The sequence below is a fragment of the Thunnus thynnus genome, chromosome 24, assembly GCF_963924715.1.
Source record: "Thunnus thynnus chromosome 24, fThuThy2.1, whole genome shotgun sequence".
In the NCBI taxonomy this organism is placed as follows: domain Eukaryota; kingdom Metazoa; phylum Chordata; class Actinopteri; order Scombriformes; family Scombridae; genus Thunnus; species Thunnus thynnus.
Window position 1 is genome coordinate 14,421,115 of NC_089540.1, and position 26,921 is coordinate 14,448,035.

General features: G+C 40.3%; 1 protein-coding gene and 5 non-coding genes across 7 annotated transcripts; 4 read left to right on the top strand and 2 right to left on the bottom strand.

Annotated features, from left to right (window-relative positions):
• Window positions 1-122: 122 nt before the first annotated feature.
• On the top strand, window positions 123-26,553 carry atp7b (ATPase copper transporting beta). Of its 2 annotated transcripts, none has more exons than XM_067583557.1 (21): window positions 123-536; window positions 4,846-5,617; window positions 8,476-8,727; window positions 8,813-8,976; window positions 9,089-9,250; window positions 9,340-9,413; window positions 10,628-10,811; window positions 10,912-11,145; window positions 13,307-13,398; window positions 13,653-13,780; window positions 14,222-14,376; window positions 15,419-15,553; window positions 15,665-15,859; window positions 17,139-17,321; window positions 17,523-17,706; window positions 18,503-18,643; window positions 18,770-18,912; window positions 18,995-19,198; window positions 20,300-20,417; window positions 20,752-20,854; window positions 21,608-26,553. In XM_067583557.1, exons 1-21 carry the CDS (start codon window positions 381-383, stop codon window positions 21,870-21,872), a joined length of 4,044 nt encoding a protein of 1,347 aa, XP_067439658.1. In that variant the 5' UTR covers window positions 123-380; the 3' UTR covers window positions 21,873-26,553. The 2 variants fall into 2 exon arrangements, with proteins under 2 accessions (XP_067439658.1, XP_067439659.1); XM_067583558.1 differs by lacking the exon at window positions 123-536 and adding an exon at window positions 1,910-2,023.
• trnar-ccu (transfer RNA arginine (anticodon CCU)) lies at window positions 2,959-3,031 on the top strand. The gene has a single exon. It is a non-coding gene; the product is annotated as a tRNA-Arg (tRNA).
• On the top strand, window positions 3,038-3,109 carry trnam-cau (transfer RNA methionine (anticodon CAU)). The gene has a single exon. It is a non-coding gene; the product is annotated as a tRNA-Met (tRNA).
• trnar-ccu (transfer RNA arginine (anticodon CCU)) lies at window positions 9,781-9,853 on the bottom strand. The gene has a single exon. It is a non-coding gene; the product is annotated as a tRNA-Arg (tRNA).
• Window positions 17,981-18,054, top strand: trnai-aau (transfer RNA isoleucine (anticodon AAU)). The gene has a single exon. It is a non-coding gene; the product is annotated as a tRNA-Ile (tRNA).
• On the bottom strand, window positions 25,977-26,049 carry trnar-ccu (transfer RNA arginine (anticodon CCU)). The gene has a single exon. It is a non-coding gene; the product is annotated as a tRNA-Arg (tRNA).
• Window positions 26,554-26,921: the final 368 nt, after the last annotated feature.

Consider the following 26,921-nt stretch of genomic DNA (forward strand, 5'->3'; position numbering starts at 1 on the left):
CACTATTGTTCATTTTCTGACACCAACTTCCCCTTAAAATAACTACTGTGACCCTGACAAACTGCAGTTTAATACAATGATTTTGAGTCGTGATTGTCTTCTCTTCACTTTCTCCTCCAACATGCAGAAGTCATGTGATCGCAGGCTTCCCCCCTCTCCTCTCCCTTCCTCCGTCCTCATGAATCCCCCCTGATCAAAAACCCCCAGCATGAGAGCTGAACGCAAAAAAAAAATGACGTTTAGCCGGAGTGCGCACCGGCGCAGCGCTGCGCTCCTCTTATCTCCAGGAACAGGACGCAGCGCTCGCCCACTGCGGACTTTTGCCCTCCGACTTTGATACTAGGTGAAGATAAGCCAAGCGGCATCAGAGCAGCTCGGACATGTTTTCGCCGAAGTCGCCTAAAAGTCTGTCCAAGTATGTGTCTAATGGTGCCGGAGAGCAGATTTGTATGGTGGAGTGTCTCTGTAAGCCGGAATGCACCTGCGGCGTCCAGTGCGCCAGCGGCAGCAGGAGACGATGTGCGCCTGACTTCAAGGTAGGCCTTCATCTACAGCTGATGACCTGGCGTGTATGTGATTCACCTCTCTAAAAAAAAAAAAAAAAGTCGTCTAACATGTCCTGACTAGAGATTCATCTGCTGCAAATCACTTGATTTTGGTAAATCAGAGCTTAATAAGTCGATGAAACATCAAAGGAAACAATATTTATGCTGCTCAAAACTATTTTCTCCAATTTTTGTGTTTTTTTTTCTTGTGAAATACTGGATAGTTTCACCTCTTTATGTCTCAAATGATTCAAATTCAAAGAGAAATTCACTGAGCTGGTCAATACTAATAGACATGTACAGTCAGTTTGGATTAAATAGATACAAGTCAACTTTAAGGTGTCACGAGCCAAAAAAAAAAAAAAAAAAAGTAAGGAAACTCTGCATGCAACAAGTCAGATCAGTTGATTTGTTCTGGAAGCAGCCAGCATTGGACAAGAGACTTATTGTGTGGAAGTGAAAGTGAATGAATCTGTAACACCTACTGTGCTCCTATGGAGGTTGAATGCACTTATTGTAAGTCCAGTTTGGACAAAAGCGTCTGCCAAGTAGTTGTAATGTAATCATGCAAGGATTGAATCTACTAGAAGGGTTTAGAGTTACACATCTAACAAAGTGTGGAGTTATTTCATTTATCGTAATTTTCTATATGTAGGTTGTTCCACTTAAAACAACAAAGTTTTAAAAGTCATTGAGCTTTTTTAAACGAAACAGTTTGAAAGAATTTAGGGCTGTAAGTAATGATTATATTCATTTGATCTGTAAAACGGTGAAAAAATGTTGATCACTGTTTCCAAAAGTCCAAGATGCAACCAAAAATGTGTTGTTTTGTCCTGAACAACAGTCCATAATCCAAAATATTCAGTTTACTGTCATAGAAGACTAAAGAAACCAGAAAATAGTCACTTTCGCAAAGCTGGAACGAGGGAATTTTAGTATTTTGTCTCTTCAAAAATGACTGAAAATGATTAATTGATAAACAAAATAGTTGGCGACTATCGACTAATCGATTAACCGCAGCAGCTCTTAAAGAGTTTATGATCTTTCACACATTTTGTGGTGCTTTAAACTTTGCTGTAATTGTGATTTTTCTCAGGAGTGAACAAGGTGAGTCTCCTGGAAACTACAATAACATCTGATCCAAAGAAGTTTAAATTAAAATAAGTATTTCTAGATGGTTTTGGAAATGTAACAACACATATGAGAGAATAACTGAAGTGAATAATGAGAGTGATACAGGATGTAAACTGTAAGATAGGTTTACAAGCATAAAGCCAATCAATGATGCTGAGCCTGGTGTTAACAGGTAGATTATTTAAGTGGATAGATTCGATTGGTGCAGCAGCTGCCCAATGGTTAATTTCTATCTCTCATCCTCAAAGATAACATGCCACATGGAAGAAAATATTTATTCTGCATGCAGGTGCCAAAAGAAAAGTTAAGACAGCAAGGCGTGACAGCGGGTACTCAGGATGCAGGTAGGCAGCGTATTAAAAACTGAAAATAAAGTAAAAAAGGATAGAAGATAAGCCAGATGTGTGTAGTGGGGACATTCATTAATTCAAATTAAATTAAGTTGGTGGCAAAAACCTTTTCTAATTTTGTGATTTATTGTTGATTAGTTAGATGTAGTCCTTACTGTTGCATTCTGCTTTGGAAAGTTTGCAGTAATTTCAAGACTTAATAGTGCATTTACTATTCTAAATTGTCATAATCATGTTCAATAGCACTGATATTTTACATCTCAGTGTGCTATTATTCCTATAAACCTAAATGTTTGATGTTCAAATTATTATTTTAAATGCTATTGCTGCAAATTTAAACTCTTAAAATGCCAAATGAATACTCTGTGGAGCAGAGCTGGACCGGTCCAGGGTCCCTGACAGACCCTGAACCCAAGATTGGGCCTCAATGCAAAATGTAATTTAGATTAAGCCTTGCTTTGTGCTTAAATAAACATAAATCTAGGATAGTAAATTAAATCATAAATGAAATCAATCTTTCATGACAGGCCTAAAGCTCTGTGTAAGTCACAGTTTCTCTCTTGCTTCATGGCTGCAGCAGATAAATGAACCATAAAATGCAGTAGAGTCACTAGAAACTACACTGTGACGCCATAAAAATACCACCGTACAATGTTGTGGAGACACTGGAAATATGTAATCGTGGATGATCTAGATGTTTCTGGGAAACGTTCGTGTTCGTACGCTGCCTCTGTGTGTTATTTATTTGAACAGTAGTCATGAACCGAGCAGCCAACATTTCAGTGTTTGCCTTTCAGTGTAAAGCAAAGGGGCACATGGGGACAGATCTATGTAGCCATCTGTCCGTAGTTACTGTGGTATTCCTCGTGATTTAAGACTGATACTGAATGTGCAGCTCATTTTCCAACTGGGCTGCTAGTTGTGCAGCAGCCCCAGTGGCCTAATGGATAAGGCACTGGCCTCCTAAGCCAGGGATTGTGGGTTCGAGTCCCATCTGGGGTGATTTCCAGCAGAGTGGCGCAGCGGAAGCGTGCTGGGCCCATAACCCAGAGGTCGATGGATCGAAACCATCCTCTGCTAGGGAAGTTACTTTAAGAGTGTTTGGCCATTCATTTATTTCTCATGTAACCTTTGTTCTTGGATCGTCTAACACTTTGAGAACGCTGTGATAGGTTACCGTCACATGAAAAAAAGCTCCTTAACTAATTTTACGTCTTTTGAAACTGCTAAATATGTGATTTTAATGGCTTCTAGGCACTTAAAACTCGTTAAGAAGCCTTTTTATAATTCTTAAAATGCACATGTGCACCTTTAGGAAAAACATTATTCTTCCTTACTGGTTTTCTTTATTAAAAATGTCATTTTACACCATATATACACTCACAAACAAACATCAGTTTGTATAAGAGCCTGTCACTACACTTAAAACATAGTGTACACAGTGAGCATTAAAAGTGACATGTGCCATTTTGAAAAAGTGACATATATTTTGATAAAGGTCATAGCCAGCATGACTGAAATCTCCACCCAGTGCAACATTTTATATTTTCTCTTGGGGCTGACTCTCCCTCTCAGTTCTGTGAGGTGCCAGTGACTATTGACTTTAAGCAGAGTCACGTTGGGAGGCTTATGTAAAGGGCCGGTCATGTGGCTTTTAGGTGCCAAAACTGGCAATCCTGGACTTTTCTCTGATGGGGTCAAAGGGAGGCCCCCAATTTAGATGACACTGTGTTGAGGCAGTGAGAGTATTCTAGTCAGTTAAGTTGAATTAACCAATACTGAAGACCTTTTTTTTTAAGTTAACATATGGTGAGCACCCACAATATGTAGCAGCCTGACTTATATGGAGGAAATGTGTGACCTCCTGTTTGCAGTTTTTTGCTGATGAGTAACGTGATAAGCAGAAACCAGTTGTGAGTTTCAAATGTTTGTTTTACCCACAGAGCTTAACTCTTGACATCGCAGCACCTGCAAGCACAATGCAACAAGAGCTTTTGAGAGTCTAGCAAATAGCTGCAGGGCCGTAGCCACAAATATCGAGGTCATAAACTAGAAAGTGTTTTTTTCTTATATGGTTTGATTGGAAAATGACTAACCAGTAGGCTATCTGATCATTTCCAGACACATCTTAAAAGGTCTATAGGCTGTTAATTTTATTTTATACTGACATTAAGCAGCAGGTCTAAATTTCAAATTGCAAGTTGATAAATGATCCTGACAGACTATTTCCATGCTGATTTCCTCAATGGTTGCAAAGTCCCTGAGTGGAGTAACTTGTACGAGATCTGAGTTGTAAGAAGTCTGAACAGATTTAAGGTGGAGGGTTGGAAGAAGAGGGACAAATCAGGGAGGAATGGGGGGGTCAAGTGGGGATTGTGGAGTAGTTGGCTCAAGGATCCCAGGGAGCTCAAACTCAAGAGAAGGGGTAGCATCTTCTCATACCTTTACCATTTCCTCTTGCATTTCCTGCACTTGGGGTGAAAAGAGCAAAAGAAAAAAAGAAAAAACCCGCCACGCTTGAATAGATGGAACAGGAAATTAAAAGTATGTTTGAGGTCTGTGTTGTGTTTGTTTCTGAGCCAATAGCAAGAAGTTATAAGATATCTCTTGTGCAGATACTAACAGTGTCCGGAAGGTTTTCAGAGATCTGAGACATTGTGTTGTTAATCCGTCTGAATCAAAGAGCAAGAGCTTCTTTTTAGAGACATTTTGCACTTCACAAATGGCGAAATCAGGGGTAAAGATATGGAAGAATTATTAGGTTTATAGGAGGGGAAAAAAATGCTCAAATGACACACCTGTCTTTCATTTTTCAGGAGAATGGCCCTGACATTGAGAAACAAGGCCTTGACAACTTGGCCTATGAGTACGGAAGCCAGAGTGAGCTCTACCCTCCACCCCAAACTGCCTCCAGAGCAACCTTCAAACTCCTGGGACTCACCTCGGAGCACCAGGTCAAAAATACCAAGAGCAGAATCTCCAGCCTGAGCGGAGTACTTGCCGTCCACTTGTCTTTACCCAGCAGGTTGGCCAAGGTGGACTATGTAACCTCAGTTATCACAACCAAAGAGATTGCCCTGGAGCTCCAGACCATGGGATACAATGTGGAGTCAGCGGTGCAGATCAGGGTGGATGGTATGCACTGCCAGTCCTGTGTACAATCCATTGAGGAACAGATCAGTCCTTTACCAGGGGTTTCACATATTCAGGTGTCTCTTAAAGACAGTGCAGCGCTGATTATATTTCATCCGCTGCTAGTTACACAACAGGAGCTGAGAGACAAGATTGAGGATATGGGGTTTGATGCCACTTTATTGGCCGATGATCCATCCGGAGAAGAAATAAGCCACTGGGAGAGGGATATACTGAATTCATCAATCCGGACCGTAACCGTTTGGATTGTTGGGATGACTTGCAACTCTTGCGTGCAGTCCATAGAAGGGAGGATCTCTCAGATGACAGGGGTGCAGTCCATAGTAGTGTCACTGAAGGAGGAGAAGGGAACGATAACCTTTGACCTCAATCTCACGGAGCCGGAACAGCTCAGGGCAGCTATCGAGGACATGGGCTTCGAAGCATCACTTCAAGGTAGGCACCAATGAGAAACGTTTACTTGGAATTAAATTTAATAATCCGACTCTGTATATCAAACAGGATATGGATGATAAAACACTTACAGACAGAAAAAGGAGAACTTGCAGCTGACAGGGGAGATAAAGGGGAAGAGACAAGAAAATATGTGTGTTTGGCCGGATCTCTAGTGTTCAAATACAACTCTTAGAGGCCCCAGGTAACCACGTTTTACACACTGTAACAGGTCAAGGAAGATGGATTAAACGAGTGACATTTAAAGCTGCTGTAGTCAGTATTTTTATATTAAAGGACCCCTTCACTCAAAAATGTTTCTTCTTCTTCTTCCTTCAGTTGGATGTTTGAGCTTCTCTGTGCAGAATGATGTCTGTGCAGAGTTTGTTTTTACATTCATCTGCTGAAAGTGGAGAGTTTCTCTGTGCTCACCAAAAGTCAGAGTTAAATGGGTGTACCTAAGAGCATGGTTTGTGACATCACAACTAGTCTGAAACCAATAGAGGGCCAGTATGCAACTTACACACATCTGATGTGGAAACTTGAGGCCTCCAGCACACATACACTGAGAATGAACTTGACCTCCTACAATGAACATCTTGTGTCCCGCGTTTTCAGTGAGGAAGAAAGAGCAGATGTCGTTTTAAGGATTTTTAACAAGGTTAACAACTTATTATTCCAAGCAGAGGATTGTATATGTCCTAAAAAACGCAGACAGCAGATAGACAAAGTTTGCTAGTGACTGTGAGCGTTTAGAGCCAGATAATGAGAGTGAATGATGAACTTAGATTCATCAGGTTGACCAGATGCACGACTCAAAATTAATGCTAATGCTGCTCCGTATCAGCTTGATGTGTAAATAAGTAGATGTTTGCTAACAAGTCCAACATATCGACTGAAAAGGTGACGATATGTCAGTGTTGTGTTTACAGCGTACGATTTACAGCAACATTTTGTGGTTCTGGATCCGTTTGGTGGTTTAGGGACTGCGACACAATAGCTTGAGCGTTTAGGGGAGAATTTACCTCACCATAACCAGACAGATGAGTGCAGGCATGTTTATTTATTAGTAGCAAGGAGAAGAAAACTGCAACATGCAATAAAAAGTACATAAAATGTAAGAAAATACAAGTAAATACAAATAGTGAATTTGTCAGCTCCAATATAACAGAGCGGAGTAAAAACATCCCCACTCCTCAGCACTACCTCAGCTCTTTGCGTCCTTATCTTTCCCACACGAGGAGTGTGTTTTGGAACACAAGTAGCATTGAACTGGTTTGGCAACTCAAGGCAGGAAAGAACCCATTGTTAGATGTCTATGAACCGCATATGTTCTTATCATTCAAGTGATGTTTTCATTCCCACCCATGCATTCTTGCAGATGGCGTGTTAAGATGCAGTCAGGAGAACTGTGCTGTTTATAACATTGTGTATACTGCCACAGAATCTGGTTTAGTCCTGTAGTAACTCCATACATTATGAGCAAAAAGACTTTCATTAAGTGCTTTGGGCCACTAAGCCAAACAGGACGCCTCATATTCACCTCACCTCAGTTTCCACCGGTTACCGTGGAAACCAGACAAGTATGCCCTCCAGTGCGACACGGAGGGCTCTTACAACCGGCCGGTGCTTTCTTGTGGGATTTAATGACAAAAACAGCTTGCCAAGACGTGGAATTAACTCAGGCAGATTATGAGCAGATTCCTTCATGTACCTTTTTTTTTTTTTTTAGGTAGCTGAGTTGAATTTTTCAGCTTCAAAGCAGAAAGCAGTGCAGCTCTTTGGACCACTGCCGGCCTGTACTTATGTTTAATTCATACCTTAAACTGAGAACAGTTAGTTATATCTGCACCAATTTACTGTCTATAAAATCTATGCCAGGTGCTCAAACTATGGTATAAGATTAAATTTATTTCAGGAGACATGCAGGGTATCTGCAAACCTTGAAAAGCCTTAAAGGGTAACTGCAAACTAAATCATTTTTATACGCTCACATAGGCTTATCTTGTCATATAGTGTGTTAATTATTTTTTCCAATACACATATTCAATGTAAAAACTGCTTTTTTGGCTCAAACTTTTAATTTGTGCCTGCTTGGATTTGAAAATTCTGTTGGGTCTAATGCTCTGGCCCTCCCTAATCGTGACTTATTAGGTAAGACTTTATATTTCAGATGTCAGCTGCCACGCCAAGTATGGCATTGTACTTGAACAAGAGATTTATTCCTTTTCTGTGGCAGTAAACACAACACATGGGCCCGCCGATAGTATTCAGAGCAAGATATTCAGGGCTGATGATAGTTAACCATGATAAACAGCAGGGCTACAATTATGTACTGACACCCCCATAGACTTTTTAAAAATTATTTTCCTCAAAAAAGGCCTTAGAAGGTATTAAAAAGTCAAAAATTTGCTTAAATATTTTCTCTTGCCTATTCCACTTATCCCAGTTCAGGTTACATTAATTGAATTAATTATATCATGAGGAATTACTGTTATACACTGCTGGGAAGAAGTGAAAACTTATATAATGATTAATAATATTTGGCCATATTGTCTTGGCTGGTTTTCTGTCCTCTTTTCCTTTCATACTTTGGCCAGTATGACCATGAAAGAAGTAATAAATTGCATTCTGCGTGGTATTAAAAAGGTCTCAAAAGTCTTAAATTTGAACGCGGTGAACCCTGCAGAAACCCTGCAGGAGACATGATTGGTTGGTTTTATTGCTTTACTAAAGAGTCAGGACTGGGAAAGACTGCAGAATACACAGTCTAATACAACAGCCCTGCTCAGTCTGTCTCCCTATAAGCATATTTGGCTCCTTCCCATGCTACCGCTGACTTTCTTTCTCCTTCTTTTCAGAGCCTGGATCTCCAAAGAGCATCGAGAGTCATGAGAAGTCCGGGCCTGTCAGCTCTGGACCCTCTGACCCCTCTGCCTCGCAGTCACCCAGTAAGGTGGGAGTGAGCAATGGCACTGGATCACAGGCGGCGTCTGCAAGCTATCATCCCAACTCACCTGAGATTAAAGTACAGAAATGCTTCGTTTGCGTAATGGGAATGACCTGTGCCTCATGTGTGGCCAACATTGAGAAGAACCTGCTCAAACACAAAGGTGAGATTTATTACACAATTGCTTTTTAACCTATTTCCTATCAGGGACGTACAAGTTTATACAACACAATTGCCTTGATTTCCAGGAATTATCTCGGTGTTGGTGTCACTGATGGCTGGAAAGGCAGAGGTGAAGTATGATTCGGATGTTACGGATGCTGCAACTGTGACTCAGCTCATAGAAGACTTAGGGTTTGGCGCCAAACTGATTGAGGACAACGCGGTAACACATGGGAAACTTGATCTCACTGTAAGTCCTCAGAAAACATCAATATAATATATAAAAACATAATAAAATTACAAATGGGTTCCTGTTCCTCTGTGTTAGAGAAAAATGTATTTCCTCCAACTGTCATTTGCAGATAACAGGCATGACGTGTGCATCATGTGTCCACAACATTGAGTCCAAGCTCACCACAACCAAAGGGATCCTCGGGGCCTCGGTTGCCTTGGCAACCAAAAAAGCACAGATCCAGTTTGACCCAGAGTTGCTTGGAGCTCGAGATATTATCAAGATCATTCAGGTAAAGATCCCAGACTTTTAAACTCTATCAGAAACTTCTGATTATTTAAATATCAACACCTTAAATGCTGATTTTGTTTCTCCCTCTAGAGCCTCGGCTTCGACGCCAGTCTGGTGAAGGCGGGCTTCAAAAACAACCTGGATCACACGGAAGAGATTCAACAGCAAGTATCTAGTCATCATTGTTGTCCCAAAAAAGAGAGAAAGAGAAATTTAAAAGGAGGCGTCCTTTCTATGCTACATTTTCCCTTAAATCTGATGTTTTCTTATTAAATTAAAATTAATTTGAATGAGTTTAAAACATTCACATATACAGATTTGAATACTACCTTACACTTGTGTGTTATTTATAGCTACATCTATTAGATTTTTAAAAAACTGTTCCAGATGTGTCAAAGTATCTAAAGATGATTTAAAATACTCAATTATACAGAAGATTAGATGTATTTAATGGTCCTTATGGAGATTTGGGATTAAAATATTACATTCTAGCTGAGGATGGTTACAGACTATTGACCTCTAGCTAGAAATCACCCCAGATGGGACTCGAACCCACAATCCCTGGCTTAGGAGGCCAGTGCCTTATCCATTAGGCCACTGGGGCTACAATGAGCATCATGGATCTGTCAGTGTAGGCCAAATATTTTGCTTGAAATTTATTCCACGTGTGCATTACCGTTTCTCTAAAGAAAAAAAAAGGTGCTAAGGAAAATGCAAAGCTCAATTTTCTTTAAAAAACCTCCCCTTTTCCAACATCTGTTTTTGGAAAAATGCTTTTTGATGACACATACAACACATTTTCGCACTCGTCTTGTTGAGAAAGTTGTCCTGAGATATTATTAATCCAAGCAGAGGAGAGTCCGCATCCTTGAAGTCTTTTATCTCTCATAAAAATGATAATTTTCCATTCAAGTACAACGTAAATCCCACATTTATGAAGCGTCAAATGATTTTCTCTGGCAGTTAGCATCTTCTTAAGACTGTCTTGTTGTCTTTTTGACCTTCTTGTCATTTGAGACAACGATAATTCACAGCTGCTTGATGATTCAGTCCTCTGCTTCTGCAGTAAAGATGTCAGAATAGTCCGATGCTTTGAACTTGTTTTCATGAATTTATTCCTCCTTGGAACAAAAACACATTATATGAGCCTTCAGCAACTCTTTTGCAGGTTAAACTGAGCTAACGAAACACTTTTACGGCTACCTGACAGACTCTGTACTCCTTCCATTCGAAAAGAATATCAGATGTTGTGAACACATAATTGTCAAGACCTCAATTATAAGACGACCCCCACTTTTTCAAATGTAATTCCTGAAATAAAATGTGTTTCTCTGTTGTCTCACTTCTGTAATTTGACACATTTCTGGTGCCGTTCCAGGTGGAAGAACTCGTTTCTGTTTAGCCTTGTCTTCGGCCTGCCTGTCATGGGCCTCATGATCTACATGATGGTGATGGACAGTCAGCATCAGGAACATGGAGGCTCCATGCCAGAGGAGCAGAACGTGCTGCCTGGCCTCTCACTCCTGAATCTGGCCTTCTTCCTGCTTTGTACACCTGTTCAGGTACATGAACACACAACACGTCTGTCACTGGGAACTTGCTGGGTTTTTTTTTAAAAGGTTCTTGATGAATTCACATTACTTCTGTCTTTCTTCCCTCTAGATCTTTGGAGGCCGATACTTCTACATCCAGGCGTATCGCTCGTTGAAACACCGCACGGCCAACATGGACGTGCTGATCGTGTTAGCCACCTCGATCGCCTACATCTACTCCTGCGTGGTCCTTGTTGTCGCCATGGCTGAGCAAGCTAGCCAGAGCCCCATCACATTCTTCGACACTCCACCTATGCTCTTTGTGTTCATCGCTCTGGGACGATGGCTGGAGCATATTGCAAAGGTAAAAAAAAAAATGCTCGTATACTTTGGAAATATTCACAATTTGCTATACTACTTGTCATACTGTTGCTGTTTGACTAGCATGGCGAACCAAACTATAACTCTAAACTATTGGGTCACATTAGAGGAATTTTTATCCTCTTTCTTGTGGTGCATACTGACAAAATGATTGTTAACAGTAAAGAAATGGTTTGGCATTTTGTGCAAGACATTATTTGCCTTTTCGCCAATAGTTATAGAGAAGATCAATACTGAATTTAATGATTATATTAAGTAAATATGATGCGACAACTAGCATGTTAGCTTAGCGTAAAGACCAGATACAAAACTGGTTCTGTCAGGTTACAAAATCCGCCTACCAGCATCTCTAAAGCTCCCAGAGTAACACGTTAATCAATAAATATATACTACACTGTAGTGGGATCGATCCTCTCATGTCATGTCTCAGCTGAAAAAATAATTAACGTTGACAAATAAAACTTTTTTTTTAAATTTTAAAGCAAAGTATGAACTTTTTTTTAGAAGCCTGAATGAGTTGAGCTTTTATTGCAGTATTTTGCTGAGTCACCAGTGGGTCATTTTGAATACAACCTGAGGTGTTATTATAGGTCATGTGAGAAGTGGTTGTAGCTAATGATTAACTGTACATCGGCTGGCACACTAACACAGTCATAAGACCACATTATACACACACACACACGTGGATGTTACAAAGTTTCCTGCAGCTAAATGCTGATACGACAGAGACATTAATCATCAAACAATCAAATTTCGAACAGTCTTGGTTCACTATCCCATTCAGTAACTCACCATTTCGGAAACCTTGGTGTCATTTTTGATCAAAACCTCACCCTCACCATGTTAACTCAATGGTTCAATGTGTTCAAAATGTCATTCACACTTTCATAACCAGTCGATTGGACTACCATGATCCCCTGATCTCTGGCATCAGCAAAAAATCTCACGAAGCCCTGAGAGGACTCGCCCCAAGCTATCTATCAGATCTCTCATTGCCCTATGTCCCCTCCTGCTCCCTGAGATCATCGGATGCGTCGCTTCTTGTTGTTCCAAGGTCCAGATTGATAAAGGGGACAGAGTCTTTGCAGTCAGGGCTCCTAGACTTTGGAACGACCTGCCTGAAGAGATCAGGGCTGCCAACTCTGTCTCGTCTTTTCGTCACTTTGAAAAACCCACTTGTTTAAAATTGCTTTTTCACTAATCTTATTATATTCATAAAAACACAAACTTATGAGTCTTTGACGACCAGTTTGTCATTGACTACGTTTACATGCACACTAATATTCCACGATTATTCCGAATTGGACAATACTCCAAATCTGATACAGGTCGTGTAAACAGCATATTCTGTTTGGATATTCCGAATTAGGCCTTATTCCGAATGTAGCATTTTCCGATTAAGACATGTGGGATATGCCAATATTAAATTGGGTTTTCGGAGCGTTCTTTGGACATGTATACAACGCATTTGGAATACGCGTCTCAGTTGGGGTTTTACTGCATTTTGTGACACACGGCTTCTTGCATGTTTACGGTCAGCTCTGTGCGTTGTAAACAAACCAACTAGACAACAGTTTGCAAGGCTAGAATAGAGATGAAAGACTTGGATGTCAACAGGTTTCGGGGCAAATATCGCAACACCGACCTTTTCAAGAAGGTGGTTGAACAAATGAAAGAGGGAGGCTGCGTTCGCCACTGGTGGAAAACTTTGAATAAATCCCATTTTGATATTATGGCACCTTGAGATTCGCATCAGACGCGGTCATGGGTGAGGTGGTTGTTGCCATTTTACTGTATCTCTTATCAGTGGTATTATCTGAGTAGCATTTCTAAGAGTGAAGACTACATTTCCCATAAGCCCCTATTCTGCCATCTGACATCACCACAAACTCTGAAAGCTTTAGCATCATTTGCTCGGAAAGAAAGGCTCTTTCTGCATGTTTTTTGTCTTAAAGTAGGCCATTGAATTTCGGTGATAGTCTCCTTTGTTTCCAATAATTACACTAATATAAATATTCTTAATTTATTGATGTGAAAATGCTAAACATAGCACCTTTAAAATAATCAATAGTCAAGTCCGACCAATCAGAATGCACTCCTCACTGAGACCAGACCATGTTTCAAATATGTTTCTACATTTTTAGAGTAAAACCTCAGAGGCTCTGGCCAAGTTAATGTCACTTCAAGCCACAGATGCCACCGTGGTCACTTTAGGACCTGACCACTCCATCATCAGGTGAGAAACACTGAACACATCAGCCACACTTCCCCTGCAAACAGATACACCAGACCAAGATACAATAGAAAGAGGAATTAGAGTAACAAAACAGTCAAAACTATATAAACATACATTCAACTTAAAGTGTATTACTTTGAGTAATTTACAAATTATTATACTGACAAGATGAGATTTGAAGTCTCTTAATCATCAACAAAAAATCTCAAAGAAAAGCACCAATGTGTGACTGTTAATGTATTCTTATGCTTCAGCGAGGAGCAGGTGGTGGTGGAGCTGGTCCAGAGGGGCGACATTGTGAAGGTCGCACCAGGAGGAAAGTTCCCCGTCGACGGGAAAGTGATTGAGGGAAGCTCCATGGCCGATGAGTCCTTGATCACAGGTAGGAATGCACTTTGTTGTCACATTCACAGTATGTCAGTGTTGACATCAGCTTCCTGATGGTAATAATATCTCACACTTACTGGTGTCGCAAATTGTGGAAGTTTTGTCAACACAACACTGTGGTAAAATCACCAATGTCAACCATCTGAAAAAAAGAAACACATACATCGACACAAAAGCACAAAAGATCTTAGAATATTTATAAAAATACTCCCCAATATGTTTAAAAGATGCTTCATCGGGTTTCAACCAATTGAGGATATAAATTCTGATTTTATAGCCTTAATAATTATGTTGTGATAAAACAGCCAAAGTCATATATAAAATCATTTAAGACCTTTGTTCTATTAGAGGAATTTTTGAAGAAAACACACAAAAGACTTTTGTAAACTTTGTTATCATTTTCCATGGTCTGTCTTTCTACATGCGTCTCTGTCAGGTGAGCCGATGCCTGTCAGTAAGAAGGTGGGAAGCCTGGTGATTGCCGGCTCCATCAACGCCCACGGTGCTCTTCTGGTGGAGGCCACTCATGTGGGTGCAGACACGACTCTGTCGCAAATAGTCAAACTGGTAGAAGAAGCCCAAACCTCTAAGGTAAGAGGCAGGTTACAACTTGTAAAGATCACCCTTCTCTTCACCCTTGAAACATATTTTTTTTGGCATTTTATAACTTGATTAGAGAATTAACTGTTGCAGTGCACGGGTCGTTGCCTTAAACCTCCTAAAACCACCAGGACAAAAACAAAATATTATGAAAATGAGAAAAATTCTGACAAATGGGTGAGCAAGAAAAAAATAACCAAGAAAATGTATAATATTAGTTAACTTCTTGTTATAGAAGAAACTTTCTTTTACACTATAACAAGATAGTTTCATGTTATATAATACTTTTCTCATCATTACTTGATACTAAATTACTAACTAACTAAAGAAATGTTTCTTGTTATAACAACATCATCACTTTATCTTGTTATAGTGCAAAACTTTCTCGCAATTTCATCTGTTTTATTTATTTTTCACAAAATGAACGTGTCTCAGTAAAACAAACTTTTCTCAGTATAACATGATTGGTATGTCGATAACACAAGAAAAAGATCCAATTAGTGCCTAAAGAGACAATTCTGTAGCCTACATCGGCTAGCAAAGTGAAAATTACAAAGTTTCTTGTAAAAACAATAATTTTTTATCAGTAATAATGAGAAAAAATCCCAGAATAACATCAAAATATCTTGTTAAAACATAAAAATTATCTGCTTAAAACAAGAAATTGAGCAAATATTTTTTTTGTCTTGGCTGCAGCAAGCTTCCGTAGTAAACACTAAAATATATTTTGTATTGAAACCATGTTTATCTCATATGTCATATCTAAATGATTGGTGAAGATGGATTTAGCATTTCACAATGCTTTATACTTTGTGCAAAAAAATGTCTACACACACATTTTTATTATTAGTTGAAACATTAAAAACACAAAAATGGAAACATACAGATACAAACATGTATTCCAACTGATATATACACGTTGTTGGAGAATTTGATTTAATAGAGATTTACAGTTTGCAGACATAAAAGTTGATGTTGTTTTCTTTCAGCACATTTACTTTCCTCTGTACTTGTGTTTTGTCTGACTGCTCAGGCTCCCATCCAGCAGTTTGCAGACAGGCTCAGCGGGTACTTTGTGCCCTTCATAGTTGTTGTTTCTCTGCTAACGCTGGTAGCATGGCTGGCCATCGGGTTCGTCAACTTTGACATTGTGAAGGACAACTTCCCGGTAGGTGCGCACACCAGTGTTTTCATGTGCAAACAAGATCTGCTTTCATTAACATGCAGAGACAGTCGTGTGAACGTTTTGATATCACTGTAATCAATCTCTTCCTCACAGGGTTATAACACCAACATCTCCAGGGCGGAAGTTATCGTCCGCTTTGCCTTCCAGGCGTCCATCACTGTTCTGTCTATTGCCTGCCCCTGCTCTCTGGGGCTGGCAACCCCGACGGCTGTCATGGTGGGCACAGGGGTCGGAGCTCAGAACGGGATCCTCATCAAAGGAGGCGAGCCGCTGGAGATGGCACACAAGGCAAATGCACTTTATATTCTGCCTCTGACTTCTGCTGACGGTTGTTGGTATCAATTTAATACTTAGACTTAAGTTTATTTTCATGTCAGAACAACAAAGAGAACATAATATAATAAACTTATAATTGTCAGAGAGTACAACAGCAGAAGGTTAAAAAAGTAAGGGGAAGGAAAGTCAGCTGTTCAAACAAACATCCATTTGGTTCATCGTTAAATGTAGAGATAATTACTCAGCTTTGGTAATAAAGTCAATGTTTTGACTGTTTCTGTTATTGCCAATTGGATTCAAAACAATATACTCATACTGTACACACATCAGGTACTCAGACTTCAATTTAAACAAGACTCTCAGTATCTGTAACTTTTCGTTTAGCTGTTCTGAGTATTCAGTTGTACAATATTGATATGAATGAACCTTCACCAGCCAGACAAGCACAGTGTTGTTGTAACAAAGCGAAACAGCTCAGCAACATAATTTATTCATGAATCTTTCATTCATGTATCAATGTAGCCATTATAGTTAGAAAAACAAAGTGGCTACAGTATGTGGATGCGCATCCAGCTGCAAGATGTAAAGGATATCTTTATCTGTTGCTGTTTCTCATTACATCACTCTGCAAGAATTACAGCCGACTCCAACTGAATATCTAATCTGTTTCTAATCTAATTAACTAGTGACACCATGTGGCGTCAGACGTTACTGCTTGATTACTGCTAAATGATCGTTTCCATTCATATATTTGTTTTGTTGTTTGATAACGTCTTTATCCTCCAAAGAGGAAGAAATCTATTCGTTTCAGTGACCTCAGCACTCCTCAGTCTTCCAGTTGGGGGTGAAATCAAAATGCTTTTTTTTTTTTTTTTTTTTACCTGTAATCCAGCAGTGGATCGTATCTTCAAAGGTGTTTTTGCGATCTCACAGATATCTGCTGTCTGTCTGAAATGATAAAATGTTTGCCTGGAGCAAAACTAACTTTTAAATCAAATATTTTCACACACTGACTTAACGTACTCCAGTGAGAGTAGCACAGTCTGTGGAAATATTGAATTAGTTAGTTAGTTTTGCTTCGAAAAAGATTGCATCACTCTGGGCAAAGTTTAGACGTCTGTGTAATCAGAAAAATGCCTTTGAAGGTGCAATAATAATAACCAGATGATAAATCTTGATTTTCCCCGTCATTCTTAGGTCACAAATGACTCTTAATGACCCCTTGACCTTTTCCCTTTGGTGCCAAAATCAGTCAGGGTCATAACTTTGCTGTGTTTTTCTCTTCCCTCAGATTGGTGTGGTGATGTTTGATAAGACCGGTACGATTACCAACGGCGTGCCGCGGGTGACACGTGTGTTGGTGTTATGGGAAATGGCCCGCATGCCCCTGAGAAAGATCCTGGCGGTGGTCGGCACAGCGGAGGCAAGCAGCGAGCATCCGCTGGGCATGGCGGTCGCCAAACACTGCAAAGAGGTGAGAGTGGGAGACAGAGACAATATATATATTTATTTATTTATGTAGTATGCTTGTATTTGTGTGCCCATGTGTCTGTACTGTTTTTACCATTATTTCAAAGTCTACTTAGCAGCTCCGAGTGTCTTTTTCTTCTGTAGCTGTTTCTGAAATCTTCTCTTCATATGATCATGGTCCTAACATTTGATCGTGTGTCTACAGGAGCTGGGCTCTGATGTGCTGGGCTACTGCCAGGACTTCCAGGCGGTGCCGGGCTGCGGGATCAGCTGCCGGGTGTCCAACGTGGAACATCTGCTGCAGCAGCAGAGTGAAGAACGCTTCCTGCTGCCGGGAGCCACCACAGACGAAACCAGCCTGCTCTCTGCCGCCGAGGCCCCGTCCGCAGGTCTGATGCCTTTCAGTTTCTGGGCTTTGAAGAACAACTTCACTTTTTGTTGTGTACATTTCATGAAGTCACACATCAGCTGCCTTTATCTTTTCTGTGGAGAGTACATAAACATACAGATGAAAGACAAAGTGATATTATGTTTCTTTACTCATTTATTTTGGTATTACTTTAATTTGTTGGCTAGCCATTTAAAACTACTGTAGATAAGATATTAATATGAAAACCCCTCTTATCAGCCTCCAACTGCAGATAAAATCTTTGTTCAAAAGCAGGCCGGTTAGCTCAGTTGGTCAGAGCGTGGTGCTAATAACGCCAAGGTCGTGGGTTCAATCCCCACACTGGCCAGTGGTTACTAGCAAGGAAGTGTGATTGTTTCACATATTGTGTTACAGCATAATGAAGGTCTGACAGGTTTGATAAAATAAGGCTTTAATAAATAAGACATTAAAATTGTATACACTTCTACTACATATTTATATTTGTTGAACATAGAGGTGATTACATTTATTTTGCACATATGTAAAAACTTCAGGGTATGTAATTGTAGGTACAAATGTAACTTTATATTCCTTGTAAAAACCATCCAACCAGAATCATACTGTGAAGTCGCTCTGCTACTTTACAGAATTTACAGAGAGAACTGTTTGCTATCATTTGATATATCTTCTTACTTGATTATTTTAAGTATTTTCCCCTCTATTACCTTTAAATACCATGAGTCCTCTTTACTTTCAATTTCACTTACCACATTGGAGAAATTCAGCTGAATTTTTATGACATTTTTTGCTTCCAGGGGAGAACTTATCCTACTCTGTCCTGATTGGGAATAGAGAGTGGATGAGGAGGAACGGCCACCACATCGGAGCAGATGTTGATGCCGCCATGTCCAGCCATGAGACGAAAGGACAGACTTCTATCCTGGTAGCTATAGATGGTGAGGATAATCCCTGCAAACAAAACAACACTGACATTTACTTTTATCTCTAATCTTCAGTGTTTTCTAATACAGACTTTGCTGCTGCTGCACTTTATCATAAGGTCTTATCATGTGTCTCTGTAGGTGTTCTGTGTGCCATGTTGGCCATTGCGGACACAGTGAAGGCAGAGTCAGCGTTAGCGGTGCATACACTCAACAGCATGGGCATTGAGGTTGTCATGATAACAGGAGATAACAGACGCACAGCCAAAGCCATAGCTGCACAGGTAAACCACACACATATTTATAAAACATTTTACTGGAAGAGAAGAGTCTGAATAAATAAAATAAAATGTTGTTTTACTGCAGGTGGGGATCAGAAAAGTGTTTGCAGAGGTGCTGCCCTCACATAAGGTTGCAAAAGTGCAGGAGCTGCAGGAAAAAGGCCTGCGAGTCACCATGGTGGGAGACGGGGTCAACGACTCGCCCGCCCTCGCCCGGGCTGACGTCGGCATCGCCATCGGCACGGGCACAGATGTGGCTATTGAAGCAGCGGACATCGTCCTCATCAGAGTAGGTCGCACATTCTGACGGACAGTCTGTCCAAAGATACTGTAAAATCTTTAAAGGAGACATATTCTGCACATTTCCAGCTCTATATTTATATTCTGGGGCTCTACTAGAATATCTTTGCATGATTTACATAAAAAATTGTTATTTATCTTGTACTGGCCCTTAATGCAGCCCCTCAGTTCAGCCTCTGTCTGAAACAGGCCGTTTTAGTTCCTGTCTCTTTAAGGCCCGCCTCCTGATGAGCCTACTTTGTTCTGATTGGTCAGCTTCAGGAAGCTGACTGTTAGCTAGTCAGTTTCCCTGGAGAGGGGGCTGTTAATCAGTCCGTTATCCCTGAACGGAGCAGGTTGCGGTGGGGAAAGTTAAGAGTTCAGTAGACAGATGTTGGTAGGTACAAAACTAGCTGTGGTCCTTCTGGTTCTGAGGGGCAGGGAGCTATATCAGCGTGCATGAGGGTGCAGTAGGTATGGAGGGTGTTTGTGGTGTCTTCAGCTGTTTGTGAGGTCTTCTTTACCGGCTCCTGTTCCTGCCCGATGATCTTACTGCTGATCTTTACAAATCCTGTTGAGGGGGTTCAGGTTGATAGTGCCCATCACTCCGAACCATGCCGTGATATTGAAGGTCAGTATGGATTCCACAAAGGATCTATAGAACACCTGCAGGACCAACAGCTGGACCTTCCTCATCTGCCTGAGGAAGAACAGGCGTTGTTGGCAGTCGGAGAGTATCAGTAGTGGAAGGATTTTTCTCCTTCTTTACTCAAATAATGAACTTCTCAAATACATCTGTACATGTTCAAACCCGATTCCAATCTGCAAACAACCTTAGCAACAACCTTAGTAACAAATGTTACCGACGGACAGCTGTTTGTGGGCATGTGCGAGCAGTCTGACGTCAGTTCAATGGGGAAATAGAAGTAACTTTACAAACTGAGCGTTTAGAGGCTTTTTATTTGAAGGCGCTATTTTTACAGACATTCACCTCAAGTTTTGGAACTTTGACCATGTTTAACATAAACATCTGATATTATTACAGTATATAAATGACAGAAAATGACAAAAAGCATGTTACGTCCCCCTGTTAAACTGCCTTTTTCTGTAGAACGACCTCCTGGATGTGGTGGCCAGTATCGAGCTGTCGAAGAAGACGGTGCAGAGGATAAGGATCAACTTTGTCTTCGCTCTCATCTACAACCTTGTAGGAATACCCATCGCTGCAGGTGAGGACTAATTTATACACCATCTCCTGTCAAAATTAACTCTAATGTTACAGTTTCAAATCATTATTACTTAGCAAAGAAAGAATCACTACAATGACAACAAGATATTGAGATACCTATTCTAAAAATCTATTTGGCTGCTAAAACAACAATTATTGTTGCATCGTCATCCTTAGACTTAGTTACATAAACATTTGAAATGGCAGAACTGCAGTGACTCACATGCCAGAGTTACACAAACTAACCAAAGCTCTGAGCGCCTCTGATTTAACCTTAAAGTGAGTAAACATGAAAGCTCTTCTCTCCGTGCCGTCCTCTGCTCCGCTGATTGCAGGTGTGTTCATGCCAGTCGGCCTCGTGCTGCAGCCCTGGATGGGCTCGGCTGCGATGGCTGCCTCGTCCGTTTCAGTGGTCCTGTCTTCTTTACTGCTGAGAATGTGAGTCCTTATGAACCTTCAAGTTCCACCATTTTAAAGTAATTAATGATACTTTTGTTGATCTGTCTGTACTAAGTTAATATTGTAAGTCATTAGCTTAATTGAAGTCTTTAACTTAATTTAAATTCCTTTTGTTAAGTGATTCGTTTCAAAATGAACATGAATAGAAAATCCCAGCAATGTCTGCCATCCTATGATCTCTTAAAATGTCAAAGGTCAACATCGAGACACAGAGTGACTTAGCAAACATAGAAATGAGGAATTAATAGCTTAATATGTTTTGATAAAGCATTAAAGGCACAACAACAGTGATGTCACAGCGTACTGACACACCCTGAAGTACACTTCTACATCACTGCTTCAAGGTTTAAAGAAGCTGAACTGCTGGAGGTCAGCAAAAAACTAGTTTTTTCAGCTGCTAAGTTGCTCTTTAAATAAGAAATATTAACAATAGTTACAGTTGCAATTAATGCAGTATGTTTGGTAGGCTGTACTGGCTGGAAATGTTGGGAAACATCTGTAACTATGGTTTAAGTCCAAAATCAATCCTTCATCTACAATTTCTAAACAAGAACAGTTAATAAATCCATACATACAAATACATTCTTTCTTCTTTTCCTCTCATACAGTGTAAATTTTTCTCCTTTTCCTGGTCTTTTGTGGCTACAATGGACTCTCTTTTTCTTTAGAATTCAATTAAGTTCCGTAATATTTCTCATCAAGTTCAATATAACAGTTACTTGTTTCCTCCAGGTTTAAGAAAACCTCAGTGGAGATGTATGAGGTGCGTGCGAGAGGCCAAATGAAGAGCCTCCGGTCGTCGCAGATCAGCACACATCTGGGACTTGACGGCAAGCGGCGCAGTCCTGCTCTCCCCACCAGACCTCGAGAACAACTGAACCAGAGCAACGTGGCACCGCCCGCCTTCTCCAGCCAGGGACCGTCCATTAAACCTGTCCAGGAGCAAGACCGCTACTCCCTCCTGGACCACCAGACTGCAGAAGATCTTAATGTATAGTGAAGGGAAAAGGGAACAGAGACATCAGATTCTGCCTGGTTCTCATGTTTACGAACTGAGGCTCTTAGTGTAATATTTCTATGTATTTATGTAAATAGACCAGGCTAATTGTGCCCTGAAAGTTAAAAGTGCTCTTTTATTTTTACACTCACTGCACATTCACCTGCTAAGTTAAGTTTGACCAAGATATTACTGAAGCATTTGTTTTATTTTTCTTTTTTTCATACCTGGTAACAGGAGACACACACTGCTTTTGTGTCACTTAAATCTTGAAGAAGAGAAACTTCTGTCCAAATGCACTTTTACAATACACACAACAAAGGGAAACTTTGGTATTTCTCAGCCTGGAACCTACTTTCCCATCTTTTTGTGTCTAAGGGACTAATGGAGGCGACAATTTTTGAAATTGGTCCAATATTGAGTGAGAGCGCTTCAACTGTCAGCGACCAAATGGGCTGCAATGTAACCCTTTGGGGCAATAGCACCCAGTCAATATACGTCCACTGAAAGTTCTTTTTATTGCTACTGACAGGCTCTGATTGTTATTATAAGTGTCTGACAACATTATGGAAAGAACCATACAGAGAAATAAAATGTTTTTATTTATCCATCGCTTGATCCCGTTTCGCTCAACGAGAAGTCTCGTTCTGAAATCTCGCAAGAGTTGAGTCGCTGTTTAAATCAGCTAAATATTCAGCCATGACAGTTGGAGAGAAGCGTACCAAGAGGAGTTTGTTGTTTTGGAGTAGAGAAAGCGTAGTTTTGTAAAAGTGATGGCTGAATATTCAGCTGATTTCTCAATAACTCAACTCTCGCGAGATTTTCAGAGTGATACTTCTGCTTGAGCGAGACTTGGTTAGACACAATAACAAACTGCCCAGATCAAGTGAAAGGTAAAGAAAAATGTTTTATCTCTCTGTAAGGTCCTTTCTATAATGTTGTCAGACACTTATAATAACAATCTGAGCCTGTCAGTAGCAAAAACAAGCACTTTTAGTACATTGACAGGGTGTTATTGCCTCAAAGGATTACATTGCTGCCTGTTTTGCGGCTGCCGGCTGCAGCGCTCTCGCTCAATACTGGACCAGTTTCAAAAATTTTTGTCCCTATTAGTCATTTAGACACAAAAAGATGGGAAAATAGGGTCCAGGTTGAAATATACTGAAGTTTCCCTTTAAGTAAAGATGTTTGTTTAGATGAGCGTTGAGGCTAAAATGTCAAAGTCTTGCATCATAAATAATGCAATCAACAAAATAATCAATATGTTGTGTTTACATCTTGATTCTCCTCCCGCCTGTTTCATCCAACCTTTCTGATTTTGTGCTCTGATTGGAAAGTTGCACATCCTGGACTAGATAACAGAGAAATATTTTTTCATGTTGCTGTATTTAAGATTCTTATTCCTTAGTTTTTTTATTCCTAAACAAAACCGCACAAGTGTAAAATGTTCACGTTAAATAGAGAAGTGAAGAAGAAGAGGAGTGCAGATCTTCTGGACTTTTCTTTCCAATGTATTTTGAGCTGTGCCGGGGATAATTAATGCAGCAGATTAATCAAATTACCTCATCCATACACTCTATAGTTAATCAGAAAGAGACAGTTTTACATTGTGTTGAGCTGAATAAGTGCACAGATATATATAGTCTTTATGGATAGAAATATTGTCTTGCATTCAGGCATGTCATGGCAGGAAAAGCGCAGGTTTAATCAATAACACTAACAATGTGAAGACCTCATTAATGTGATTAATGACACCTGTGCTTTCCCTGCTAAGACAAGCCAAATGTTTCTTAATAATGTCCCTGTAAAATTGACTTTAAACAGTAGAAACATGGCTTTTGTCACATACGGCCGCTTTGGAAGGGATGTCAGGATAAAGGAGAGTCCCTTTGCTCCTCATATGCAGGTAGGTGGACATGCTGAGTCTCGACTTGAGGAATTATATGCCTCACGTTCAAATTCTGCCTACTTTCACACCTCTGCATGACTGTCGGTTTTGGACAGTTACAAAACGATCTGTAAAGCACTTTGTTTGACACACACAGACCCCTTTAGCCTTTTTGTGTTGAGTCATGCACTTGTTCAGCAACTGTTTTGTCTCCCAGTTGTATAGGTCTGTCAATTCCTTCTGTCCTAGGTGGATGATCTTTATGTTGGACAAGCTTCTGTTTCAGTGTGTCGCCAGGTTTAGAAAACACATAGATAAACCTGTTGTTGTGGTGTTCTTGTTGCCGTTTTGTCAAAAGCTCAGTCTTGGTTAGCCACAGGTTTGTAGAGCTGTCTTGGGGCGTGGTGCTCTCGTCTTTTGCCTCTGCATTTGTAGTATCACAGTCAGTCAGATGATGAAAAGTTCTAATAATCTACCAATTTGTGTTTTAGTGGACAGTGGGAGTCGACTATTTTCTCGATTCATTTATTGGTTGTTTGGTTGATAAAATGTCAGATAATGGATAAAAACGTCAATCACTGTTTCCTAAAGCCCAAGATGTAACCTAAAATGTTCCAAACAACAGTCCACAACCTAAAGATAGTCAGTTTACTAAAGAAACTAGAAAAATCCACATTTAAGAGACTGGAACGAGAGAATTTTGGCATTTTTTCCTTACAAAATGGCTCAAAACGATTATCAAAATTCTTGTAATTCTAGATATCCTGTGATCAGGACGACTGAGATTCTGCAGACATGATCTTTTTGTTGTTCTGTTACCACAGTTATTTTGTTCAGTAGAGGATTTGCTTCACAAATGCTTTTTTGTTGGTTGAGTTATTCTGACAGGGACAGATTTTACACCCTTTGATGCTTTTACATTTAATCTCATCAGCACAGCTTATCGATTGCATCTCCTCTCTCAGTGTTATCATCTTTTATCACTGCATTTTGTCACTGTGCAAATGCATTTAAACTTGAGCTTAATAGGGTGTCAAAATGTATTTTACAGCATCATATGGGCACACAGCACCCTGGGGAGTTCTTTGCTTGCTCAGCTATGCATCTGTAATTGTGCCTAGTTTAAGGCTGACACACTCTAGCAGCCTTCTCACGCTGCAGCTGAGTGCATACTCACGGACACAGTCCACAGACACAGTCCCATGATTTTAAAAGGATGCAAAGACTTTCAGCATCCCCTAAAAAATGTCCTCTGACAGACAATGACAAGGTGTTAGCTTTATTTATTTAGTAAGTTCTGAGCACATATTAGAGAGGGGGGAAAATATATTTGTCACAAATCTATGATCTGCACCCTTGACTTTTAAGACCTCAAAAAGGTCTTTTTTAGCATGAGAATGCAAATCCCGAGACAAGTCAAAGAGGATCAAGTCAAGTTTAGATCTAAGCTGTTTGGATGCTGTATCCAACATATCATGCACATTTCTAGTTCTGTATTTATACTTCGGGGGTTTACTGAAATATCCTTGCATGATTTACAGTTTAAAAACTCCTTAATTATCTTACACTGGCCCTTTATGCAGCCCCTCAGTTCAGCCTCCTGTCTGAAACAGGTTTCAGCTCCTGTCTCTTTAAGGCCCCCCCACCTTTGAGTGCACTCTGTTCTGATTGGTTAGATCCCAGAAGTTTCCTCTGGCTCTGGAGGATACGTAAACAAACATTAGTAGTAAGATTTCACTTATTTTTTCATTTACTAGAAGTGGAAACTCCTCAAATACACCTGAACATGTTTCAGCCCGAATCTAATCCGAAGTATCTGAGCAGACGACACAAACAACCCGTCGATCTGATGTCATGATGAAGAGGAAGAGAAGATAACCTTGCTAGCGGTGTGTTCAGGACAGGTTGAAGCCCTGGCTTTTGACTTGCAGGGGAGCATTTTTACATACGTTCACCTCAACTTTTGGAACTTTGACAATGTTCAACGTAGACATCCAACATTATAACAGTATGAAAATAACAGAAAATCACAAAAAGCATATGTCCCCTTTAATAACCCTCAAATCCAAATGGACAGATAGCCTACTGTAGATAAACTTTGTATGTATGATGACTCTGTCGCTATACTGTGAGGTCCATGTGTTGCTGCCCATCCGACAATAAAGGCTTTAGAGGATTAAACAAACAGCCAATGATTCCAGTGCACTGGTGGAAATCACCCCAGATGGGACTCGAACCCACAATCCCTGGCTTAGGAGGCCAGTGCCTTATCCATTAGGCCACTGGGGCGTTCTACAACTACATATGGATGTAATCTGTGGATGTCCACGAACTTTGGGTTATACAGTGTATCTTTCTCTCTCTCGTCACACACATAAATTCAGAAAATGCATCTGGGATGGAGTATGCTCCCTGAATCAAAAAGCATGTCGGAGTGTACTATCAGAATTCATTTATTCATTATTTTTTTTTATCTGACTCTGCTTCGTCTCTTTCTCACCCTCTCTCTCTCTCTCTCAAACACACAAACACATTTCAAACGCTTCATATCTTTTCGAGAATTCATCCTGGATTGAACAGCCCTGTCTCAGCGTGCTCATCCACCACCCCCTGTGCAACACAATGATAGTGAATGATGCTCCCTCCCGTTTTCTCCTCCTCTGAACACTGTATCTTCCTTCAAGACTGCATCCGAAATTGAAAGACCCTTCGGCAGGAATCTTTCAACTTTTCGTCGCAACGGTTGACTGCTTTTTTCTCTCTCTGCTTTTGCCTTACTCACATATTTAAAAACACAGATTGCATCCTGAACGGAAAGATAGATGGAGACCAGGATGGGAAAAGAAATGTGGTGACAGACTTTCTTTGAGGATGCATCCTGAGTTCGAGGCCTGTCTCGTTAGTATGCGCTCCCCTGTGCAATTTTGGAGAACAGACAGTCACCATGAGACATTATGAGCTCCATGAATATCCTAACAACTGGAGTTTGTATTCATCGCAGGGTTTTTGTTGGTTTCTCCATCCATGTGTCACCATGTGTTCAGCCTCTTCAGAGACAATTTCAGAGCAAATGAATGTCTCCAGAAAGCCAAGCAACGTGAGAATGTCAAATGTTTTAAGGGAAAAAGTTGTGGGGAAGGACATCTCACTTGAACTTTTTT